This window comes from Rhipicephalus sanguineus, chromosome 5 (genome assembly GCF_013339695.2).
Source record: "Rhipicephalus sanguineus isolate Rsan-2018 chromosome 5, BIME_Rsan_1.4, whole genome shotgun sequence".
Lineage (NCBI taxonomy): Eukaryota > Metazoa > Arthropoda > Arachnida > Ixodida > Ixodidae > Rhipicephalus > Rhipicephalus sanguineus.
The window spans coordinates 108,212,033-108,233,119 of record NC_051180.1 but is presented as its reverse complement, the minus strand read 5'-3'; the positions used below and the strand labels follow the sequence as shown (position 1 = coordinate 108,233,119).

The 21,087-nt window shown below is 46.0% G+C and overlaps 1 protein-coding gene across 1 annotated transcript in view; it reads left to right on the top strand.

The window, feature by feature from the left end:
* The window catches only part of LOC119394107 (neogenin), a 577,826-nt gene extending 557,039 nt beyond the window's left edge, over positions 1-20,787 (top strand). The window contains exons 22-23 of the mRNA XM_049415639.1: positions 17,996-18,136; positions 20,525-20,787. Of these exons, the coding sequence (XP_049271596.1) occupies positions 17,996-18,136; positions 20,525-20,772 (389 nt within the window). The 3' untranslated portion in view covers positions 20,773-20,787. The remainder of the gene's footprint in view (positions 1-17,995; positions 18,137-20,524) is intronic.
* Positions 20,788-21,087: the final 300 nt, after the last annotated feature.

Below are 21,087 nucleotides of genomic sequence, written 5' to 3'. Positions count from 1 at the left end.
ACCACGCATGCAACGGAGCCGAGTGTAATTTCACATTTATGGTTTTAACTCAAGGTAAACGAACACCACGACGCATGACTCATAAAGTTTAGAAAGGGCAATGAACCGAAGTCCCGCGCACGTGTTTGCAGCAAGCACTTCTGAGAAGACGACTTTGTCTGCGAACTAAAAACGCAAATGTTAATTTGGTGAGCAACAGTGAGTTCACAAGTGACAACTCCACCTTCCAGTGAAGACGCCCACACTAGCGACCCTCCCCAGGCCTCGAAGTCTTTTCAAAAATTGCTTCAGGAACGTCATATAATCATCGCCCATCCTACTCACACTGATCTGGGAACACGGCGTTGGGTACCGATCCACAGAGAAAATTGAGGAGGGGGGAACGTACTTTGACAGAAAAAAGCAGTCTGTGAACGAGTTACTGGTTAGAAAAAAAAATGCAAGAAAGAAGGAAAGCCTATGCTTAATTTTTTTTCAGATCGTCAGTTTGCTCCGGCATCTGCCCTTTAAAGCTCGCCGTGTTCTTGGAGGCTGACACGCCTGAGCTTCTAGATCGCAACCTTTCAGCAACAAAACTGTGGGCCGCGATTGCCTTTTCCGATTTTCCCTGCAGTCATTATGTGCGGAAGAATCAAGGTGTGATGGTTCGAACGGGAAGAAAACGAACATTTCAAGCGATGAGTTCAGTGGCAAAGCTAGTAGGAGGTTTGACATGTTCAACCCCTCACCACCCCGAAATTATGTATTACAATTTGTATGTGTCTGTATACGCGCACCCATACAAACACACGCAAGAACATAGATAAAGAGAGGTCAGACCCCCAGAAAAAAAGTTTATGACTACGCCCCTGGGTAAGTTCATGGTTAAAATCGTGCTTAAGTGTATAGGGGTTCTACTTTTTGCCACAAGCATGAACACAAGCCGCGCGTGCGAACCTGTCCCTCGTTTGGATCACACCGCGCGCTAGAGGAGTGTAGTTATTCGCTACTAGTGCTACGCAGCAGCCCTAACAGTCAGAGCTGTGACCCCCTAGCTATCCCGCGGTTCGCGTGAGTTGCGACCGCGGCGGGTTTCAGACCAGTGGGGACAGAGACAAGTCTTTCAACTGAAGGTGTTTATTCACCTCAGATGCCAATTGCAACAATAGATAGCAAGCACATCAAGTTAACACCTCAGAGGCGGAGTGTTCCGCACTACTGGGGGAAACAACAACAAAATAGCAAGCGCACGTCGAGGGAATGATAAAGGCTCATCTCACCTCGCGTGGCTGCTTTTGCACTCCGGTCCGGGGCGGTGGTTCGCACTCCATGGCCGGAGCGCTGCAGGGGTTGATGGCGGCGGTGGTGCTCACGGCTTGGGTCCGATGTGGTCAATCACACCATGGAGGAAGGAAAACTCAAAAGAGGCCCTATCGTATCCCAATGCATTGCGAAAAGTGTGGCGGAAGTGACGTCAGATTTATGGGGCAAACAAACCGGTATGGGGCAAACAAAACAGCAGACGCCCCGCGGCGTGCTCTCCGTGGTGATTCGCTTCTGCTCAGATTTGTAGTCCCGGCGTAAACTTAGCGCGTATTGTGCGGTTCGCACGTAGTAAAACGTTGCAAGCAGACGTTTACCAGGCTGTTCGTGCGTGGCAGGCCCGAGCACTGCGTGCTGAAATTCTTCGTGGAGCGTTTTTGTACAACAGTACAGAAAGTACCGGTACGTGCCGTAATCTAAAACATTCAGCCCCTCCATCACCGTATGCGACCTCACCTAGCAGTGACTTGCGCGTTCTGCTGGACGTTAGATCTTTCTTTTTCTTTCTCGTAGCCCGGTTTCCCGATCTACTGCCCGATTAGCGGTTCTTTCTCGTGTATATGGAATGAGCGCAGTAGCTATTCGGCGTAACGCCAACCTATAGTCTTCACGTCGAAAACAGGACACCGCTGTATTGTATAGGCGATCGTGCACGTAAAGTTTGTAATTCCAGTGCGCACACAACACAAGCACGCAGCGAGCGCACACCGAACAATACATACATCACGTAGTCCGATAATAACAATTGTTTATTGCCCTTTCGTTGAACGACACAGCCTCTAAAACGTACGATGCCTTCAGCGCATGTTATGTACGACGCGTCAGACGCCACAAACAAAAGTTCACATGAGTTCTGAGTTGACAGAATGAGTAACAGGCAACAGAGCGCACATCCGAGAGCTTCGCACGCAAATACCATGCCTTAGTGATCAGCAATGAAGCGAACGTATACGTACACATGAAAAGTGACACCCGGTACTGTCCGCAATGCACGCGATTTGCACCGGGTATACGCAACAGCTGGGCATTGCGTAGCTTTCCTAAAGAACACACACAACACAAAGAGCAGCATGCGTGAATCGACTACACCGCTTGCACGGCAAAAAACAAGCAAACAAAAAAAAAGGCTGCAAAGTTTCGCGATTCGCGCATGCGCTTGCAAACGTCCCGACGGAAATTGCGAAATGTTTCGCTGCGCCTTCGCTAGGAGGCGATGCGGGTGTTTGCGATGTGGAGGCTTCACGAATGTGACGTCAGGGCCTCTCCTTAGTATTCCTTTCTCCATGAATCACACCGCCCAAGACCGAAGACCCCGGGGGCCCCCAAGGAAGAGCGCGCGTTCCTCGGGGTCTGGAGAGGAGTCTCTCCAGAAAAGGGCAAGGAGGGAAAACGGGGCATCTCGACTTCGGCCAGGGAGCAGGGCGCGAAAGGCTGCGGGAGCGGCACAATGCCCTCTCCCACGCAACCCCTCTCGCCACTGCGCGTACAAACGTAGCGCGAAGCCGAGGTGCCGCCGCGTTGAAGACAATGGGTTGCGTGTGCAACCCCACATCCTCCCCTCCTTAATTGAACCCTTTAGCCAAAAAAGAAAGAGGACCGCCATTACCAGGGGCTTTCTAAGAGGAGGGCTAGCGACTCCACCAGAAACACGGCGACGTCTGTGTCGATGAGGGAGCCGCACGGAGACGCAGATCACAGCACCGTTATCGCTGAGTGATGGCACTGGGGAGGCATGACAGCTGATGGGGGCGCGACAGGAAGCCAGGCAGCTCGGACCGTGCACGCTTTTGCTTGTCTCTGGCGTCGATCGCTGGCTCGCACTTGCGGGCCCGTGCTGTTGAAAGGGGGGGGGGGTCGCCCGGCTTTGGGCTCGATTCTGGTGGCCGTCCCGATGTTAGATGTCCGCTTGTGGTAAAATGGTTCTTTCTTTTTCTGTTGAAGATTTCTCCGTGCCGCGCGCCTCCGCTGCTCTGGGACTATCGGCACGCAAAGCAGCAAAGAAGGCGCCGACCCGTCCTCAGCGGCTCGCCACTAGTTGCTCAGCAGGGGTCCGCTCCGCTCCTGCGGCCTCTCTTCCTCTTTTCTTTTAAGGCGTTAGGAGTCGAAAGTCCCCCGACGCTTGCGGCTGGCCGGCTGCAACCCCCGTTCTGCGCAGCGGGATACCATGCTCGTACCGCGGGTGCACCCCGTAGTCCGGTCGCCGGGTCTGCAACTCTTCGCCGGGCTATGCCGTGGTTCCGCGAATTCTTCTGTGCACCGAGGCCATTCGGGACCGGAAGCTGTTTTGCTGTTTTTCTTTCGCCTTGACTCTGGCTGCTGCTGTAGGCTTTGGTGTCGCCGCTCTCTGCTGTAGGACGCTTGCGTTGACGGCTTGATGAAGTGCCAGGCTATAGGGCATCTGCTGGCGAAAACGGTCGTTTCGGCTTGGCTGCTGTTGAAATGCTGCCGATGGGTGACCTGCGACTCGAACAATAAGTTAGCCCCTCTCTTACTCTCCGAAAAAGCAAGCGCGTGCTCGCTCTCGAAGGCTGCATGCTAGATATCAGAGGAGCGTCCCGTCCGATATCACGCATAATAAAGCCCATACGAACCGGACAGAGTTAGTTCTGCCAAGATCGCAAGTTGTAGCGTCGCACTGAGCTCGTACGTCGAGCCGTGCCTTCGAATGCCATTGCCTGCGGGCGCGGGGGAGCGTTTCCCTCGGGCCACTCGTTCCCTCTGTCATAGTAGGGTTTGAGATCACAGACATGCACCGGTCCGCCAACCGGTCTTAGCGTTAAGTCCGTCAGCTTGTACACGAGAGAAGAGACAGTCTCTCCTACCCGGTACGGTCCTATCCACTGCGGTGCCAGAGAAGCTGAGAATTTCTTACCGGCATCGCTTAGGACATGATTGCGCTTCAACACCAGGTCGCCCACTTTTTACTGACGTCCTGATGAGAGCGGTCATACTGCGTTTTCTGCTCCGCACGAGCAGTGCTCAGGTTCCGTCGCGCTTTGCACAAAGCCTTCGTCACCTTCGCGCGCAGCCCAGCTGCATAATCAGCGCGTGCTGACGAAGCAACCAGTGCCATGCTGCAATCCGCTAGAGTATGTTCTACGGCATTAGGCAGCTCCCTTCAAAGATTGAGGGTGGCGGGAGTAAAGCCAGTCGAGCGTGTTCACAGTAGCCCAGAGCAATTGTGCGTCCCCGCAATTTCAACGAGCATGTGCTTGATGTTGCGGTTCCCACGTTCAATGAGACTTGCCTGGGCACATTACGTGGTCGTTCTCCTGCGCTTAATGCCGAAGGCTACGCAGGAGTGCACGAAGATTTCGACAGAGAATCAGGACGAATTTTCCGTCATAACCTGCTTTGGATATTCGAATCACGTGAACACCTCGATGAGCTTATGCACGAGTGTGCGTGCCAACGTGCGGGAAATCACCGCTTTGAAGGACTCATGTGTATCCTTCTCCGCGGGGATTTATCTTAGCAAGGAGTGGTCAGTTCTCAGCGGGCAGGAATCGAAAGTAGGAGGAAACGCGCTCACAGCGTTACTAGCTGCTTCAGAGCGCCGCGCACTAACAGCAATAGCAGCTGCGTCAACGTGCGCCGCGGCCGCGCCGCCGGGCTCCCGGAGCCCATCACAGACTTACAGAAGTATTTACAAAAGAGATCCTGCCGCTGTGCCTCTGACGACTCCCTTCGGCTAAGCAAGCTTTCCACTAAACTGACGCAGAGTGGTTAGCGTTCTCGTCCTACGAAGGTGGGTCGTCCGCCCTTCGTTTCGGACCGTCGCCGTCGAGCATTGTAGCAGTTACTCTGCTCTCAGGCTGAGTTTCAAATTATCAGAATGAGTAGTAATGTTACCCCTCCTGATAACATTGAGCATCGCAGCAGTTACGTCGCTCTCAGGCTCGGTGTCGGGCAAGGTGATTTGAGTAGTAATGTTACTCTTCTCACAGACAACGAGCGTACGCGAAAGTGCGTCCGCTACACGCTGTTCGTTCTCCCTCTGCAGCGAACAGTAAGTCGTATCGCTGCAGGAGGGGTGCCCATAGCGCTAGCCAGCCGCTCATACCCCTGCTCTGTGCTACTTCTACTCCCTTTGGCTAAAGTTTGCCTCAGGAATCGAATGTGCAGTAGCCGTTACCGCACCTTCGAACTGTTGCTTATTGGCACCATCCGTGACAGCAATTGCAACGGCTGTAAGTCAGCCCTGTCTGCTGCCATGGTTGTTCGTGTAGTGGCAGTCACTCACACAAACTGACTCGCTCTGTCGTACCACTGGCCCCACGTTGGGCGCCAAATATAGGGGTTCTACTTTTTGCCACAAGCATGAACACAAGCCGCGCGTGCGAACCTGTCCCTCGTTTGGATCACACCGCGCACTAGAGGAGTGTAGTTACTCGCTACTAGTGCTACGCAGCAGCCCTAACAGTCAGAGCTGTGACCCCCTAGCTATCCTGCGGTTCGCGTGAGTTGCGACCGCGGCGGGTTTCAGACCAGTGGGGACAGAGACAAGTCTTTCAACTGAAGGTGTTTATTCACCTCAGATGCCAATTGCAACAATAGATAGCAAGCACATCAAGTTAACACCTCAGAGGGGGAGTGTTCCGCACTACTGGGGGAAACAACAAAATAGCAAGCGCACGTCGAGGGAATGATAAAGGCTCATCTCACCTCGCGTGGCTGCTTTTGCACTCCGGTCCGGGGCAGTGGTTCGCACTCCATGGCCGGAGCGCTGCAGGGGTTGATGGCGGCGGTGGTGCTCACGGCTTGGGTCCGATGTGGTCAATCACACCATGGAGGAAGGAAAACTCAAAAGAGGCCCTATCGTATCCCAATGCATTGCGAAAAGTGTGGCGGAAGTGACGTCAGATTTATGGGGCAAACAATCCGGTATGGGGCAAACAAAACAGCAGACGCCCCGCGGCGTGCTCTCCGTGGTGATTCGCTTCTGCTCAGATTTGTAGTCCCGGCGTAAACTTAGCGCGTATTGTGCGGTTCGCACGTAGTAAAACGTTGCAAGCAGACGTTTACCAGGCTGTTCGTGCGTGGCTGTTCGTGCTGTTCGTGGCTGTTCGTGCTCACGGCTTGGGTCCGATGTGGTCAATCACACCCTTCAGCGACAAGACCGTGGGCCGCGCTTTTGCCTATCTGATTTTCCCTGCGGCCATTTTGTGTGGAGGAGCGAAGGTGGTATGGGCCGAACAGGAAGAAAACGAACATTTCAAGCGACAACTTCAATGGCGAAGGCAGAAGGAGGTTTAAAGGAATTCAACTCCCCGCCCCCACTACCACCGCCCCAAAATTATTGCATTTTGTATGTGTATTGTACGCGCGCGCATACAAACACGCAAAAGAACAGCGATAAAGGGAGGTAAGAGCCCCCAGAAAAAAGGTTTCTGGATAGGTTCATGGTTAAAATCGTGCTCACGTGGGTTTACACCGACCTCTTATCATTGATTGCTTTTAATAGGCTTGGCTAGGAGCAAGGAAAAACGGAGAGAACGAGAGGCATATTCCTAGAGTCGTGGCGCTTAGACGTGCTCCTGCAAGAGCTGCAGAAAAGAGTACCGGCCTTTACCTCCTCGAGAACCACTTCAGGACAGAAGATACGTTGAACCAGACGAAAACAGGCAGTGCTTTTTACGTAGAAAAATCACCGACCAATAGAGTGTCAGATTCACAGGCTTCCAGAAGATTTTGTTTAGTTTGTTGAAGGAAGAGAGCACACTAGCTAGTCAAAAGGGGTCTCTAGCCACACGGTTGGTACCAGGAGAAAAAAAGGCGAGAGGGGGGAGGAGCAGCTTTGAGTGTGGGGGCATGCCCCCACTGGTTTTGAACCTGTGGGGGCTATGGCCCCCACTGCCCCCCCGGTTCCGGAGTCCCTGAGCGCTTGCAATTAGACTCGCTTGCCTGGTTTCGCAGCTTCTCATTAGATGCTGTCATCAGATCAGGTGCTTCATTTCTTTAGGCACCACAAGATGGCACTGTCCTCTGCATGCACGCTGCAGTAGAAATGTTGGAAACATAGGAGCCATATTCACGGAAAAGCATATGCACATGGTTGATATGTGTCTTCATTTTAATTAACCCATTGATGCACTGGTTGCAGACTCAATTCCCTGCACAGTAAAACAAGAAACGATACCTAAATAAACTGAGTGCATGAAATATACATCAAGAGCACGGTTCCTTTAATACAGCAAAGCTTTCTGTGCCTTCTTTCCAACTCTTTCTGGTTTGCTGTCAGCTTAATTGCTGTCAGCTTAATTGTCAGCTTAATCTATTATTTTTTAATAATGAAATGCAAGTTTTGTATTTCTCTGTGTTGGCCCTCTAGTAGTCAGTGTGCCAATCCTGCAGCCAGTGCCACAGCAAATCAAGCCGATATCAGAGACAGTACACTGTATTTATTTATTTGGTTGCACAAGGTGATGTATTTTTCGGAGCGCACCCTTCACCAAACACGACCTGTTACTAATATTCAAGACGCACTTGCTGTGTGCCTATAACCGCAGAGGCCTATGCTACTGCTGCAGACGTGTTAGTTAGCACGTCTGTTTTCAACAAAATTACACAATAAAACAAAGGTGCTACACCTAAGTACCCTCAATGCAATAAATATACACTGTCACGCGCACCGCTCATTTAATGTAGCAAGCAGCTTATTTGAAGCATGAAGCTATTCGTATGTCATCGACATGCATCGGAGTAGATGGTCGATCACGATGGCTTGAGTTCGTCCTTTGCCTACATACATATATACGCATGCGCATTATATACTTTACGAGTCGAGTGATTTCAATCAGCTTTGTTATCCTGCAAGCCTAATTTACAATCGTAGACACTTTTGTTTTTGCCTTACGAGAACACTAGACCTCATATTCAGCAGCATTATGGTAAGCTTCATGCCCACAAATCTGATCAACCTTAACACCATGTGAAGCTCATCCTCCAGGAATAAAGCAATGCGTAAGTGGTTTTTATGATGACTTCACGGCACTTTTCTTTCTGTTAATTTAAATAACTAAGATTATAGTTGGATACAACTTCAGAAGTCCGAAGAGGCCATGCCCAGACAACCAAAGCACGACAGCTGATCGCCTCTGCGACAAACAAGTAGTCCCGCTCATACACTCCGCAATGTACACTGAAGGCCGGGTCACTGACCGTCCGGCTCATGACGTCAATTTGGAGTGTGCGCCCATTGGTTCAGGTTTGTAAGCATCCGCCTTTGAGGAGTAAATGCTGCGGACTTCTAAAGTTGTATCCGACTACAGACTGTAATCACATCAATTTCTGCTGCAAGACATCTACAAACGGATGTCGCTATAGCTGGCAGAATCAGTTTTCACATCTTTTCACACAAACATAAGACCACTAAAAGTTATCTCACAGAAAGTGCTATTAATTTCCATTCGTATAAGCTTGTTGACAGGCTGTTGCATACAATCTCTCTCACACACAGGCGTGCGCAGGGTTCCCCATTAGGGGGGGGGGGGGAGTTCATCGCAGCGCCCCCCACCCTACTAAGGCAATGCATGGGGCAGATTTTGCGCCCCCCCCTTTCTTAGGTAACTAGAAAAGTCAATGTACGGGGCAGATTTTGCGCCCCCCCCTCTCAGGTGATTAGGGGGGGGGCGGCCGCCCCCCCCTGCCCCCCCCCCTGTGCGCACGCTTATGCTCTCACACACACACATACACCATTATATATATATAGCTGAGGAAAAACATGAAGTTACACAGGGAAAATGCGTACCATGAATCGTTAAGGTGGTGTAGCACACCATACCACCTTAACGAAGAATGGAAAACCTAAGCAATTCACCACTCTTCTAAATGTATCATGAGAGCTGTAAAAAAGAGTCGCTTCCTAGTGCGCAGCTGACAAATTTCCTTGTGCGCGGCTGACAAACTTATACTAGTAACACCTAAAGTTAGAATTGAGAGCCAGGAATCCAAAGTAAAAGTCGTCCAGTATTGGTAAAGTGGAGATGGTGAAGAAAACACCTGGCAGATCACTGTCACAGGTGTAGCAGTATTGGATATTTTTCGATCAACGCGATGTATTTATCGCACACTCTCTCAAAGACGAGTCGTACAGTCAATCGACAGCAGGAACAAAAGCCTCTTTGTTTGAAGCAGTTGCAAAGTCAAAGTAACTAATTTCATTATCAAGCAATCCAATGCTGAAGAGAATGAGCAACAAGTCACAGAAAGGTTGACAGAGCTATACACCATAGCTGTAACAATATCGTTGAACAAATATAGTTTGCATGCTGTCTACATTACTAATTATTGAATGCCGGAAATGGCTCTAATGTAGTGTTAGTGTCTGCAACTACTGTTAGTAGACCCTCAGTTACAAAAAGCCTTCTTAGTTTGCAGAGGCTTGTCGCTAGGAGGAGGCCATGTGTGTTCATATAGTGGTTTATTAGAAGCAAAGCTTTACAAGCGTTGCTTGTAGTTATTTTAACAATACACGTGTTATAGATAAGCTACTTGGTTTGGTGCATCGTTGATGTGTTCTAAATAGTGCGGAAAACTTTAATGTTGGCCTTCTGTCTCCGCAGGTGGGATCTCGAACAACGTTCTGTACATTGCGATAGCATGAGGCTTCACAGTCATCCTGCTTATCCTGATTGTGATCTGCTACATGATGTGCCGACGGCGCCAGGGCTACATTGGTCCAGTGAATAGTAAGACGTAAGTACCTCTGTGCTCTGAGCTAGACTTTGATTGTACATTTGTGCCTTGTGGTATGTAGCTAAGGCAGTGGAGATGATAGCTAATGCTGATAGTTCTTTACACATGTAACCCAAGAGATTACTTATTAAGAACAGGATGGAAGTTCCGCTTAAAGAGGTAGCAGAAGCAGAGTGCAAAATTAGCGATGAAATTGCTGGTCACATAGCAATTCAAAATGGAAGCATGGCCGGCTGTTAACGATATTGTTATTATACAGTGCCTATTAGCAAACTGTGGTATACTGATCATGTTTCATGGATGAAAAAGACGCCCGTGAATCTTCTGCCCTATTTGTGGTTTACTCAACTTAGCCATGTTATGTGGGTCATGATCTCACCCGTTCAGTTGCACTCCTTGTTTAATTCATAAATTGGGTCATTCAAGCCGCTGTCACAGAACCTAAAATATCGAATTAATAAAGGCCAACCGTAATGCTGAGTACCCCATGGTAATTCACTGAAGTGTAATCTATACGGGGAGCTAGCAACATGCATGCATGTGTAAATCATATATATGAAAGTGCTTACCTGAGTCTCCTATTCAATAGTGAAGATGCGCTTTTGCAGGGGTTGCTGCCATACAAAATAAAGTTACATTAGTTTACCAGAATAATATAAAAAAATGCTTCTGCTCCAAGATGCAGTTAGTATTTTAGTACCTCTACACAAAAGCCGTAGACTATGCATAAATTTCATCCTGAATAGAAGGGGATTTTGCTGTATACAAAGTATGATTACAGCAAGATAAAGAGAAGGAACATGATAAAATTTTGGTGCTGAGTGCAGAATGCAATGACTGTTTTTCTGGATGGTTACTTAAATTAGACCATCTGTAAAAAAATTCTGTCATCAGTGAATTTCTTAGTAGAAATGCGGGGTGCCCAACCATGCAGTTTGGCTACACAACAGCCTTATCTTTGTCTCATTGCTTCCATGGTGTTACAATATATTTCATCGTCACGGGCCATTTTATATAGTGAGGATATGTTCCAAATATTCTTATCTGAAACAGCCAATCAGTCTAGATAGATAGGTAGTATATTTCCCACGTGTGAGTATGAATATTGTGTGGCTGCTGTTTTGTTCTTAATCAGCACAGTTTACTTGCCAACTGATCTTGACTAAATTTGTAGAGCAACTTGAGTTGCTTCAGCGAAAAAAATAAAGCACCAGTTACTTTTGTCGAGCGTGCACTTGTAGCTCTAGCTGGTAACTACAGCTGTCCACAACAGACCAAAAAACTTCAGTTCATCTGCCTGCAACAAGCCTGCAATACTTCAGGCATCTGTGCAAAAGAACAACACAGAAAAGTTGTACATCCGTTCGCACCACTTCATGTTGTTATCCCCTTCAGCAGCAGTGTGTACAATTGTACACATTAACTTCGGAGGCACATCACGCACCAGGTGTTTCTTCAAATGGCTTGAAACGCAGTGTGCGCATTTGTGCAGGCTTCCTGAGTGGATAATTAGCGGTCATTTAAATATATTGTGCTGCATATTGCTACAGAGGATCACTGTGCTGGAGACACTACCATGTTCGACGATCGTTCGATGTGCGCGTTCCGGGACCAACGTCAAGAGTATGTTTTTTTTTCCTCGAAACGAGTACAACCAAAAAACAACCTGTGCAGGCATTTTGGACCTAATATTTGATTCTTTTTATGCAAGGATTGAAGCTGACTCATTGCAGGATAATTAGATATTTAATTACATGCTAATTAACATTAATTATTGAAAATCACACAAAACAGCACATTCCTCCATTTTCTTTCTTGGAATGTACTACTGAATGCCTTGGAATCATGCCATGAGAATTTGACGCATTTGCAGACAGTGCATCATAATTTGCGCCTGAAGGGGTTATGTTGAGAAACTTTCATGTGTGGGGAGGATGTAAGATAGCGTGAAGGTGATGTCATTTTGCTTTTGTGATAAGCCACGCAAAACTGATGGCTCTGATAGGTCAGTGAACCTTGCTGCATACTGCAGTAACTGTCTAACCAAGCTGAAAACAGTTCAGCCTAAGCTGTCTGAGTAAAAAGATGCACTTGGATTTCTTCTCGTTCATCATTGTCCACAGTTTAGTCAGATACGTAAAATTTCTCTTTCTTCATGTCATGTTGGCAACTGCAGTGAATTAATGAAAGATGGAAGCTATTAGCATGTCCGAAATGGATCGCACTGTGCAACTGTAATACTTACTGCAGCATCAGTCAGTGCACGCACTTTTAATATGAATACACTGCAGGCCCTTCACGGCCCATGCTGGAGTGGGTACATGATTACATGAAAGTACATACATTGCCAAAAATTCATGGTGAAAATTTGATACATTGAATGAGGTTCATGAACGAGTCAATCATATTGCAACACGCGATATCATTGGATAAATTTTTCCAGTGGGAGATAGCCGACAGAAAAAGGGAGTGTTTGTGAGCATTATCACGACTTAATGGTTGGCGGATTGCTTTAGAATGATTTAGTCTCGATGAGTGCTTAGGCGGGTCTTGCTGGTAATGAGGTCACGATGTGTGGAAATGACGGTGACATAGTAATTGGTAAAAGAATTTTAGTCTTGAGATTATTCTACGATGCCAAAGGGGTTTTAGGTTTGCCCTTGCGAGCAAGCCTGTAGTACTAGACTGCCTCATGTAATCCGAATATACAAACCTCACTACTAGGCTTGTGCAAATAGTAAATTTTAGGTTCGAAGCAAATAGTGATTTGGTCGAATAATTTTGAATCGTATATACATCACATATTATAAAGAAAAATGAGCATACTTGTCATGACCCAACTAACCTGCACATAATTTTTTAGAATTGAAACAAGGCATGTGCAAATGTCATTTTTTTTGGTTCAAAGGGACGTGAAAGAAACTTTGAATAGTAACAAGATTTGACTTTCATTAGAATGGAATTGATAACTTGTGAAATACGTAGCGTTTTAAAATTTACTATACTTAGAGCATACGAGCCGGTATAACAAGCTTTTAAACTTAAAAAAATGATGAATTGATGCGAGGATAATAATGTAACCTTGAAGTGGGGCTTCGCGGCAGTGCAGATTTCCCTTGAATTGGTGTATTCATGGTATATAGCACCCCTCCAATGCAGTGGAAACGCCTTTACAGGGAAGTTGCATGCGGTTTATATGTGTCTATTCGTTCATTTCGAAGCGAATTCGAATACTATAATATTCGTTCGAATATTCGAACTGCTCGAATGTTCACACAAACCTACTCACTACCAATTTTTGTATACGTTCTGTTTTACTGAGGAGGTGTTTGTAACGGTGCCTAATCTTTGTTTAATTGGACAGGTATGCGAGTGCAAAGGGGGTAGCCTCGAAGGGGGGCAAGGGAGCGACCAAGGACTTGAAGCCACCCGACCTGTGGATCCACCATGATCAGATGGAACTCAAGGCCATGGACAAGAGCAGCAACCCAGAGGCAGCCATGACAGCCACTCCCATATCGCGAAACTCCCAGGAGATCTCCGAGGAGCACATTGGCACATTCGACAAGAAGAATTCGGGTGGTGGCTACATGGGTACGTTTCTCCACCTTCTCCTAACTGCTTGGTTACGTGGGCCTTGTGAAAGGTGTTTTGAGCAAACGTCAAAGATTTTCTATTGTTCACATGAGGTTCTCCGAGTGGCGCTGCTATTTCAAGGAATCTAACTAGAAACGACCAAGGTATCATTTTTGAACACCCCAGCTTCCAATGCATTAGATTTCTCCAACGAGAATTGCCTCACTCATGCATGTGCTGCCCCACAGATTGCATGCTGCCATCCAGCAGAAGCATGTCTGTACACAATGCAAAACCAGCTCATTCAAGGCATTGCAGGAAAATGAAAGGTGCTATGAATTGAAGCTGAGCTTGTTTTTGGCAATCTACCAGAGACACGTGTGGCTGTATCATGCCATGGTGCAGAAGAACTTAACAAGAACGGAATTTCTTTGACTACCTTGTGCTGTGCAGGGAATGGAGGGGGGAAGAAATAGAAAAAAAAGAGAGAAAGGTGATAGGTGATAGAAAAAGGTGATAGGAAAGAATAACCAGGTGCAAGATTGCCCTGCCACTGGGTGGCCAATGAACATTCGTTTTAAGTTATCTTAATTCCGCACATGCTCACAGTTCAGAAGCAGTGAGCAATTAAGTGAGCTGAAAATATGTGATCATGTTGAAAGCTGCAAGCAACGTAACTTAATTGCATTTGTGCAGTGGTTTAACCAGAGCACACTTAGACATGGCAGCATACACCGAAAGCCACACACACCGCTGTGTGTTTCTTTCCACCATGTTGATACATGTGCTGTTCAATATGTTGGTGCATTTGTTGGTGCAAACCAAGAAAGTTTGTACAGTATATGTGGGAAAGTGTAGATAATGTTTACAACTAACACTGCTGTGATTCAACACTGCTAATCTGCCTGTTTATGAGATAACGTGCAGCCAAGAATGTTTATTGGGGTGTGATTGTGATTGGGTTTAGTACAGCGTAGCAAAACGTTGGGATATGAGATAGCCGCGACATTGTCGTTCACACTGCCAGTTGCCACTTTATTAGCACAGGGCTTTGGAAGGTTTGCATGCAAAAACTGCTCTGCATGACCTGTTAATAACCTGTTTGGCATGTTACTAATGTGCATGCGCACATGGCCATGTGCGAACCTGTGCTATGTAAATCTGTACTGACTAAATCATATTTGCTGCTTTTGAAGGCCTAAGCATTAGAGTTCCTTTCCCCAAAAAGACGTTGCTGCAATATAGAAATTACTGGAATGTTTGTAGTCCCTAACATCAGGAATACACATTTGCATATCTGTTGCAAGCATAGTAAATGATTAACGACTTGCACATTTACTTACTGATATGCCGGATCACGCTCTAACACACCTTGTAGTGTAGCAGTAGCCGCTTTTCTTAAACAATCTCGCTTAACATGGTGGCCCCATTCTCGCGAATTATAGGCTAGCTCAAATTTTTCTAAACACATGTTTAGGAAATAGATCCTACTTCTGAAAACTCGTAGAGTAATTATAAAGTATCCTGGAATGCAGCTGCACTTGCTGCACCAGTTCAACGGTGCCTTGCACAAGTTCACATGATGCTGCATGAGTTTAGTTCATTCACACCTGTTGTGTGTTCATGTCATGTGTTTGAAAGCCAGTGCACTGCCAAAGAACTAGTTCCTGCACAACATAAATTTGAATATTGTAGTTCATGTAGCAAACACTTCCAGAACACAGCTGCTGTACCATTTGAGGTAGCGCAGACAATGCTGCCAAATAATGAAGACTATTTGCATGCATGCATGCCATGTTGTTTACCTTAAATGCATTGTTTATTGATGACATATCGTCACGTTTTGCCAAAATATCAGCCTAGCATAAAATATATAGGTGTTTGTCTCATATGTCCTTGTGTTCTTTAATTGAGCTCGTCTTCTGAGATCAGCTTTCATTGCAAAATGGATAATGATTATAATTCTTACATTTATAATGCTCTGTACTATCAGGGTCAAATGAAACGTGAACAGTGGCAAGAATTCACAATGGTATAGTGCGTGCAGTCCAGCCATCTCCGTGGACAGGCGCGCATATGCGTAGTGCTGCCAAACCGGATGCGCACACCTGTCCATTGTGATGCTTGGATGGCGCACACTATGCCATTTGCAAATGCTTGCTACTGTTACGTTTCATTTGATGGCGATAGTACAGTGTATCTTCATCTAATGAAAAAAGATTTTTGCAGCAACGTCTTTTGCAGATGTGATGCGTGTGCAACATCTAGCTGTCTCTGCTGCCTTATATGAACATGCCACAGCTTTTTTGCTCTTATTGCAAGAGCAGGTACCATAGTTTTGGCTCAAGACATACGCTTCACACAAGTTTTTGCACTCTTTAAGACTCAACCTCAAACGTTCATGTGTGCATGGTGAACTGTCTAAGTGTGTGCGTTTATGTTTAGACATTATTTCTGAGTGCACGCACTATGTTTTCTTTTTCTCTCTCTTTTCGTTATGTTCAGTTTTCTCACTGTTTTCTTCACCTGCTACTCTCACGTGATGAACGCTGATGCATGGTTGTCGTCCGTGCCCCTTTTGGTTTTTTCCCCCTATTGTTTTCCCACTCCTGCACAGACCAGTTAAGCAGCGACGACAGTGGAAAAACTGATAAGCCACTCTTACCGAAATCTTAACGCACTAAGCCCATAATGTTACCACTCGACTCTCGGAAGTTGCTGCCCAATTCTAGTCAAGCATGTGAGTATCAACCCAGACCCACCTATGTTTTGAGCGCACCTCCCAAACGAACCACATCCCCCGCATAAATTCATACTGCATTGATTGTTTCCTGTGTCTTAAAGAGAAACAGTGAATTTCTGTAACAGATGTTCCTAACAATCGAAGGAGCAGCGTAAAATCAGCTTACGTGTAGGACATTATTAGCTCTGATTATTACCAACGCTTCTGCATTCTTGGGAAGACAAGATGTGCTGCTTGGGAGGTGCTCAACTGATGAAAGTAACACGATGCTGCCAAACATTGCCATATAAATATAGCACGTAATTTTTTTCTCTAGGGAGAACTTCGCTAAAGTTAGACTACAAAAAAAAAATGAAGTAATGTACTTGCATTACGGCCTACCATATAGCGTTTCTATTCTTAGCTTAGGTATTTTCATTCATCGGAAAAGTTCTCCGTCTTTAAGCACTTGCCAGGTGCTCTGTGTTTGACTTGAGAATTTGGTTACAGGGGCGGTACATTGTGTACTTAAAAAAAACTGTTTTGTCATTCATGTGAGACCATTACTTTTAGATGCTGCAGATTAATTGCCCGACTTTGTACAGTGTTTCCTGAAAATTAGTGCCCATTTTAACTTTCTTTCAATTTCAGAAATCATGCACCGATTTAAATAAAACCAACCTTATCACAGAAAAAAAGAACGAAGGCTCCTTCAGGTATGGTAGGCAAGAGCGAAAGGGGACGCTGCATTTAGAATGTGACAGACTCCCGAGACTTCGCAAAAGGTTTTATCTATATGTGAATGTGGTTAGTCGGCCTCTCGTATGAAATACTGCAATCCAAGTTAAAGCACTGTACAGCTTGCTCTTGTTCTTGTGAACAAAGTAGTAACTTCATCAATCCAAGCGGTACAATATTAGAGTAAGGCTAGAAGTACAAGTCCAAGATGTGCCTTAACGAATGTTCATCTGCAGTTTCTGCAAATAAGTACTACCTACATCTTTCCCTTGAGAGCTGTCTAGCATTGTCATGTAATGTTCTTCAAACTGCCGTGAAGCAGTGTGAGCACCCTAAAAAGCACTACAGAATTTACAGCACCTACACATAAAGGTCCCAAGAGAAATTCTTCTCTTCCCCCAATAGAAAAACATATACTAGGTCGGAATTTGCTGTGCTGGTAGAGGGCAGCCATATTTTGCCGAGGTCTGTGGGGACTTGTGGAATGAATGAGTGCAAAAGTGAGCCTGCTTATTGTGCCTGCTTGTGACCGGCATTTCCTCCTCACCTGCGCTGTCAACACCCTTCAGTTTCTGCACAGGCAAAGGCAATGGACGGCAGTTGAAATCACATTACGTGCAACTAATTATAAATGTGAGAGAGTGGAATAACCTGGCCTGTATGAAGGTATGCCTAAATGAGACATGGGCATTGGCATCACTAAGACATTGGCAATTAGGGAGTGTAAACATTGCCCATTGTCGCTGTACAAAATAAAGAATTCCAGAAAAATGTTACATTCATGTCATGAATTACTCAAAATTGTAAATGGGCTCTGACTTTCCTGACGTACTGATTATGTGTGTGCACTTAAAATTGTGGAAATATATTTGTAGTGCAAAAGAAATCCTTTGTTTCTTTTGCCTCTTTGAATGCTTTAGCTTGCTCTAAAATAATGCTTTTGTCATGGACCCATTGCAGCCATGGGTCCAGCTGCTGTTTCCAATGGCAGCATGAATGCCGGTTTAGAGGGCAGCTCCATTAACATGGGCCGTCCCATCTATCCAAGGACCCAGTACAACATACCTCGGGCACACGTCACCATCGATGCAATGCATTCAGGTACATTATATATGAGTATGTACTTGGCACCCGTGTGCTATTCGTGCATGACTACACTTGCATAGTACAAACTGTAGTCCTGTTGTGTGCCTATGCTGTGAGTATACAGTGCTCATTATCTCTCTCTTTCTATCTCTCACCCCCAATGCAGTGTAGCCAATTGGATGCTCATCTGGTTGTTCTTTATACCTCTCCTTTTCTTGCTTTCTTTCTTTCTTTCTCAGGGTGCTAATACAAGTAGCAGTTTCACCACAGGTTCAGAGCACTGACAGCTAGATTACATTCAGTATTGACGCCTGCATAGCATTAATTTGCTTATTGTATTAAAATTGATGCAGACACTCTGTGCATTACAGTACGTCTGAAACCAGTTTCTGCACGTTTTGTATATGTGGGCAAAAACTGCTTTGTCCCTTCAATAGCAGGTTTTATAAATGACTTGGAATTACATTTTGTATTATTTGCATGGACCTCACCTAGAACAAGGAGTATTGTTTGAGGGCTCAGGTGGTTAATCTGAAGAAACATTTGGAACGACATAGAAATAAGCTAATCACTCATTAATTAAAATAGCAATCCTCCACTAGCTTTGTTTAGCTAACATCCCACACCCAGCTTACGTTATTGTGCACTCGTTTTGCATTGTTTTGTGAGCATGGCCAGTAGCATCCTCTAACTTTTGTTCCTCTATTTCTAAAACACCCTGATGTTTGTGCCTCACATATTACCTCTTGTTCACCTTCAGTTCTTTGGAAGCTGCGTTCCTCTTTGTCTTGTAGTTCCACATCAGCGCTTGTTCATGACACTGCTTTGTGTATTCTAGTGCGCCTGTCAATTGGCACTTTGTGATCATGCGCACCACCCATGTTTGAGTTGTGCTTTAGTGGGCACAAGTTTGCTCAAACATCATTTTATTCTTTAAGTTAAAACAAAAATACATCAAACATTAAAGACATAGTAATCAGCGAACACATGTGGCAATGGCTTTTTTAAGTGTGACTGATAATAGTTTTTTTTTAGTCTACAAAGGTTTTGGCACTAAGTTCAAACAGAGGGGAGGGGAGTATAGATGTTAAAAACAGAGGTGAGAAGAGAAATATATTGATGCATGCCAATTGGTTGGTACAAGTAATGATCTTATCAAGCCACTGTGGCAAATTCAGCACGGTACATATATGCTGGTCCCCAACGGTGGTGGAGTGAACATGAAAGCTTCATTTATTCCAATTTATACAGTAAAAAAAGAACGAATTCATACTTTAAATGAGTACACCACATCTATGTTCGTTCAGTTCATTGTAAAGCATGTGGGTGTTAGCCTTTCTTCAAAATTACTATCATCACCATCAGGCACAAAGACAAAAAAAGCTTGCAAACTTGCAGAAGGCCTCCACATAAAAAAAAAGCTGAATGATGATTGCATATCAGAGCCATCTCTCCATCTGTTATATTGCAAAACACAAATGCTTGATCATTGTTTTACGTGACCTGCACATACAGTCTGTTTTCTTTTCCAAGTGTTTTAACTGTGGAGCTGTTTAAGCCGACCGTTAGTCTGTGCATAGCAAACAGACAACTATCATCATCATGAACCGGCACGCACTCTATTCGGCTTCTCTTTGCTCCCAGAACATGTGCGCCGATTTGTTCGGCGTGGGGTGCAATAACTCTTATGGGCGAGAGAACGAGTACAGAGAGAGAAGGAGTAGAGAGAGAGATATTGGTGGTGGAAAAAAATTTCTTGACAAGGCAGAATTCGAACCATCGTACCCACGATCCGAAGGTCAGCATCATAACCACTTGGCTATCCAGGCATAGCATAGCCTTGTATAGTATAGTACAGCAAGGAGGTGGGAAAGGGAAGTGAGGTTGAGAAGTCGGGAAAGGAGGAGGGGAGAGAGGAAAGCATAACGTAGAAAGAAAGAGAGAGAAATAGATAGAAAGAAAGGGAAAAAAGACAGAAAGAGAAAGAAAGACAGAAAGAGAGAGAAATAGAGACAGAAAGAGAGAGAAATAGAGAGAGTGAAAGAAAGGGAAGAAATTTAAAGAAAGAAAGATACAAAGAGTGAGAAAGAGAAAGAAATACATAGGAAATTCACAGGATGAGAGAAAACGAAAGAGAGATAGAAAGAAAGAGGAAAATAAAAAGAAACAAAGAAGGCCACCTAGCTCCACACTTCCTTCAGGCTTGGCACCACTAGCGTGAAGCTGCCTTAATTTATTCGTGATAAATTGCGGTTCTTAGACAGTGCCTGTCCTATGTCATTATTTCTTGAGTGTTTGCATCATTTTTCATGCTGATCCAAAGCGTGCACAACTTTCCTGGCTTTCTACCTTCTACCTTACTACAAGACCATAATGTCCTGTTTTATTTTTTTTTCTGACCAGGTCACGAAGGTCCAAGCCCCCAGAAGTCGGGCCTCATGGGCTGCGGGAACCCCACCTACGAGCCTGTCTTGAACCCAAACATGAGCCACCCTAGTAGCTCGGCTTTGGGGACAGGCCAGATGCCAGCCTACAGCAACGCCCTGATGGGAACCGGGGGCGGGCCGCTGCTTTCGCTAAGCTCGGCTCCTCCCCTCGGCCCACCCCCCTCGGGGCCGCCACCCCAACCGCCGAGACGACAGGAACACTGACCAAGCGGGTGCATGCGGGGAATCCCCTCAAGAGCTTCAGCGTGCCTGCACCGCCCCCTCAAAGTGCACCGTCCACACCAACGTTTACAGAACTTGCTTCAGTAGCCAAACTCCCCGCCTCTGCCGTACTCTGAAAGCGGCGCGCAACCGACTTCCGGTGCAGGTGGCGCTACTGCAGCAACAAGCTCTACGTAGCAGACGGCGAAGCGCGAGTGAAGGCTGCGGACAGCTGCGATTGTGCTCGCGAATATTGAATGGCTTATCAACAGGGTTACAAAAACGACTTTTCCGCTTAGGTAATCGTGTTAAAAGCAC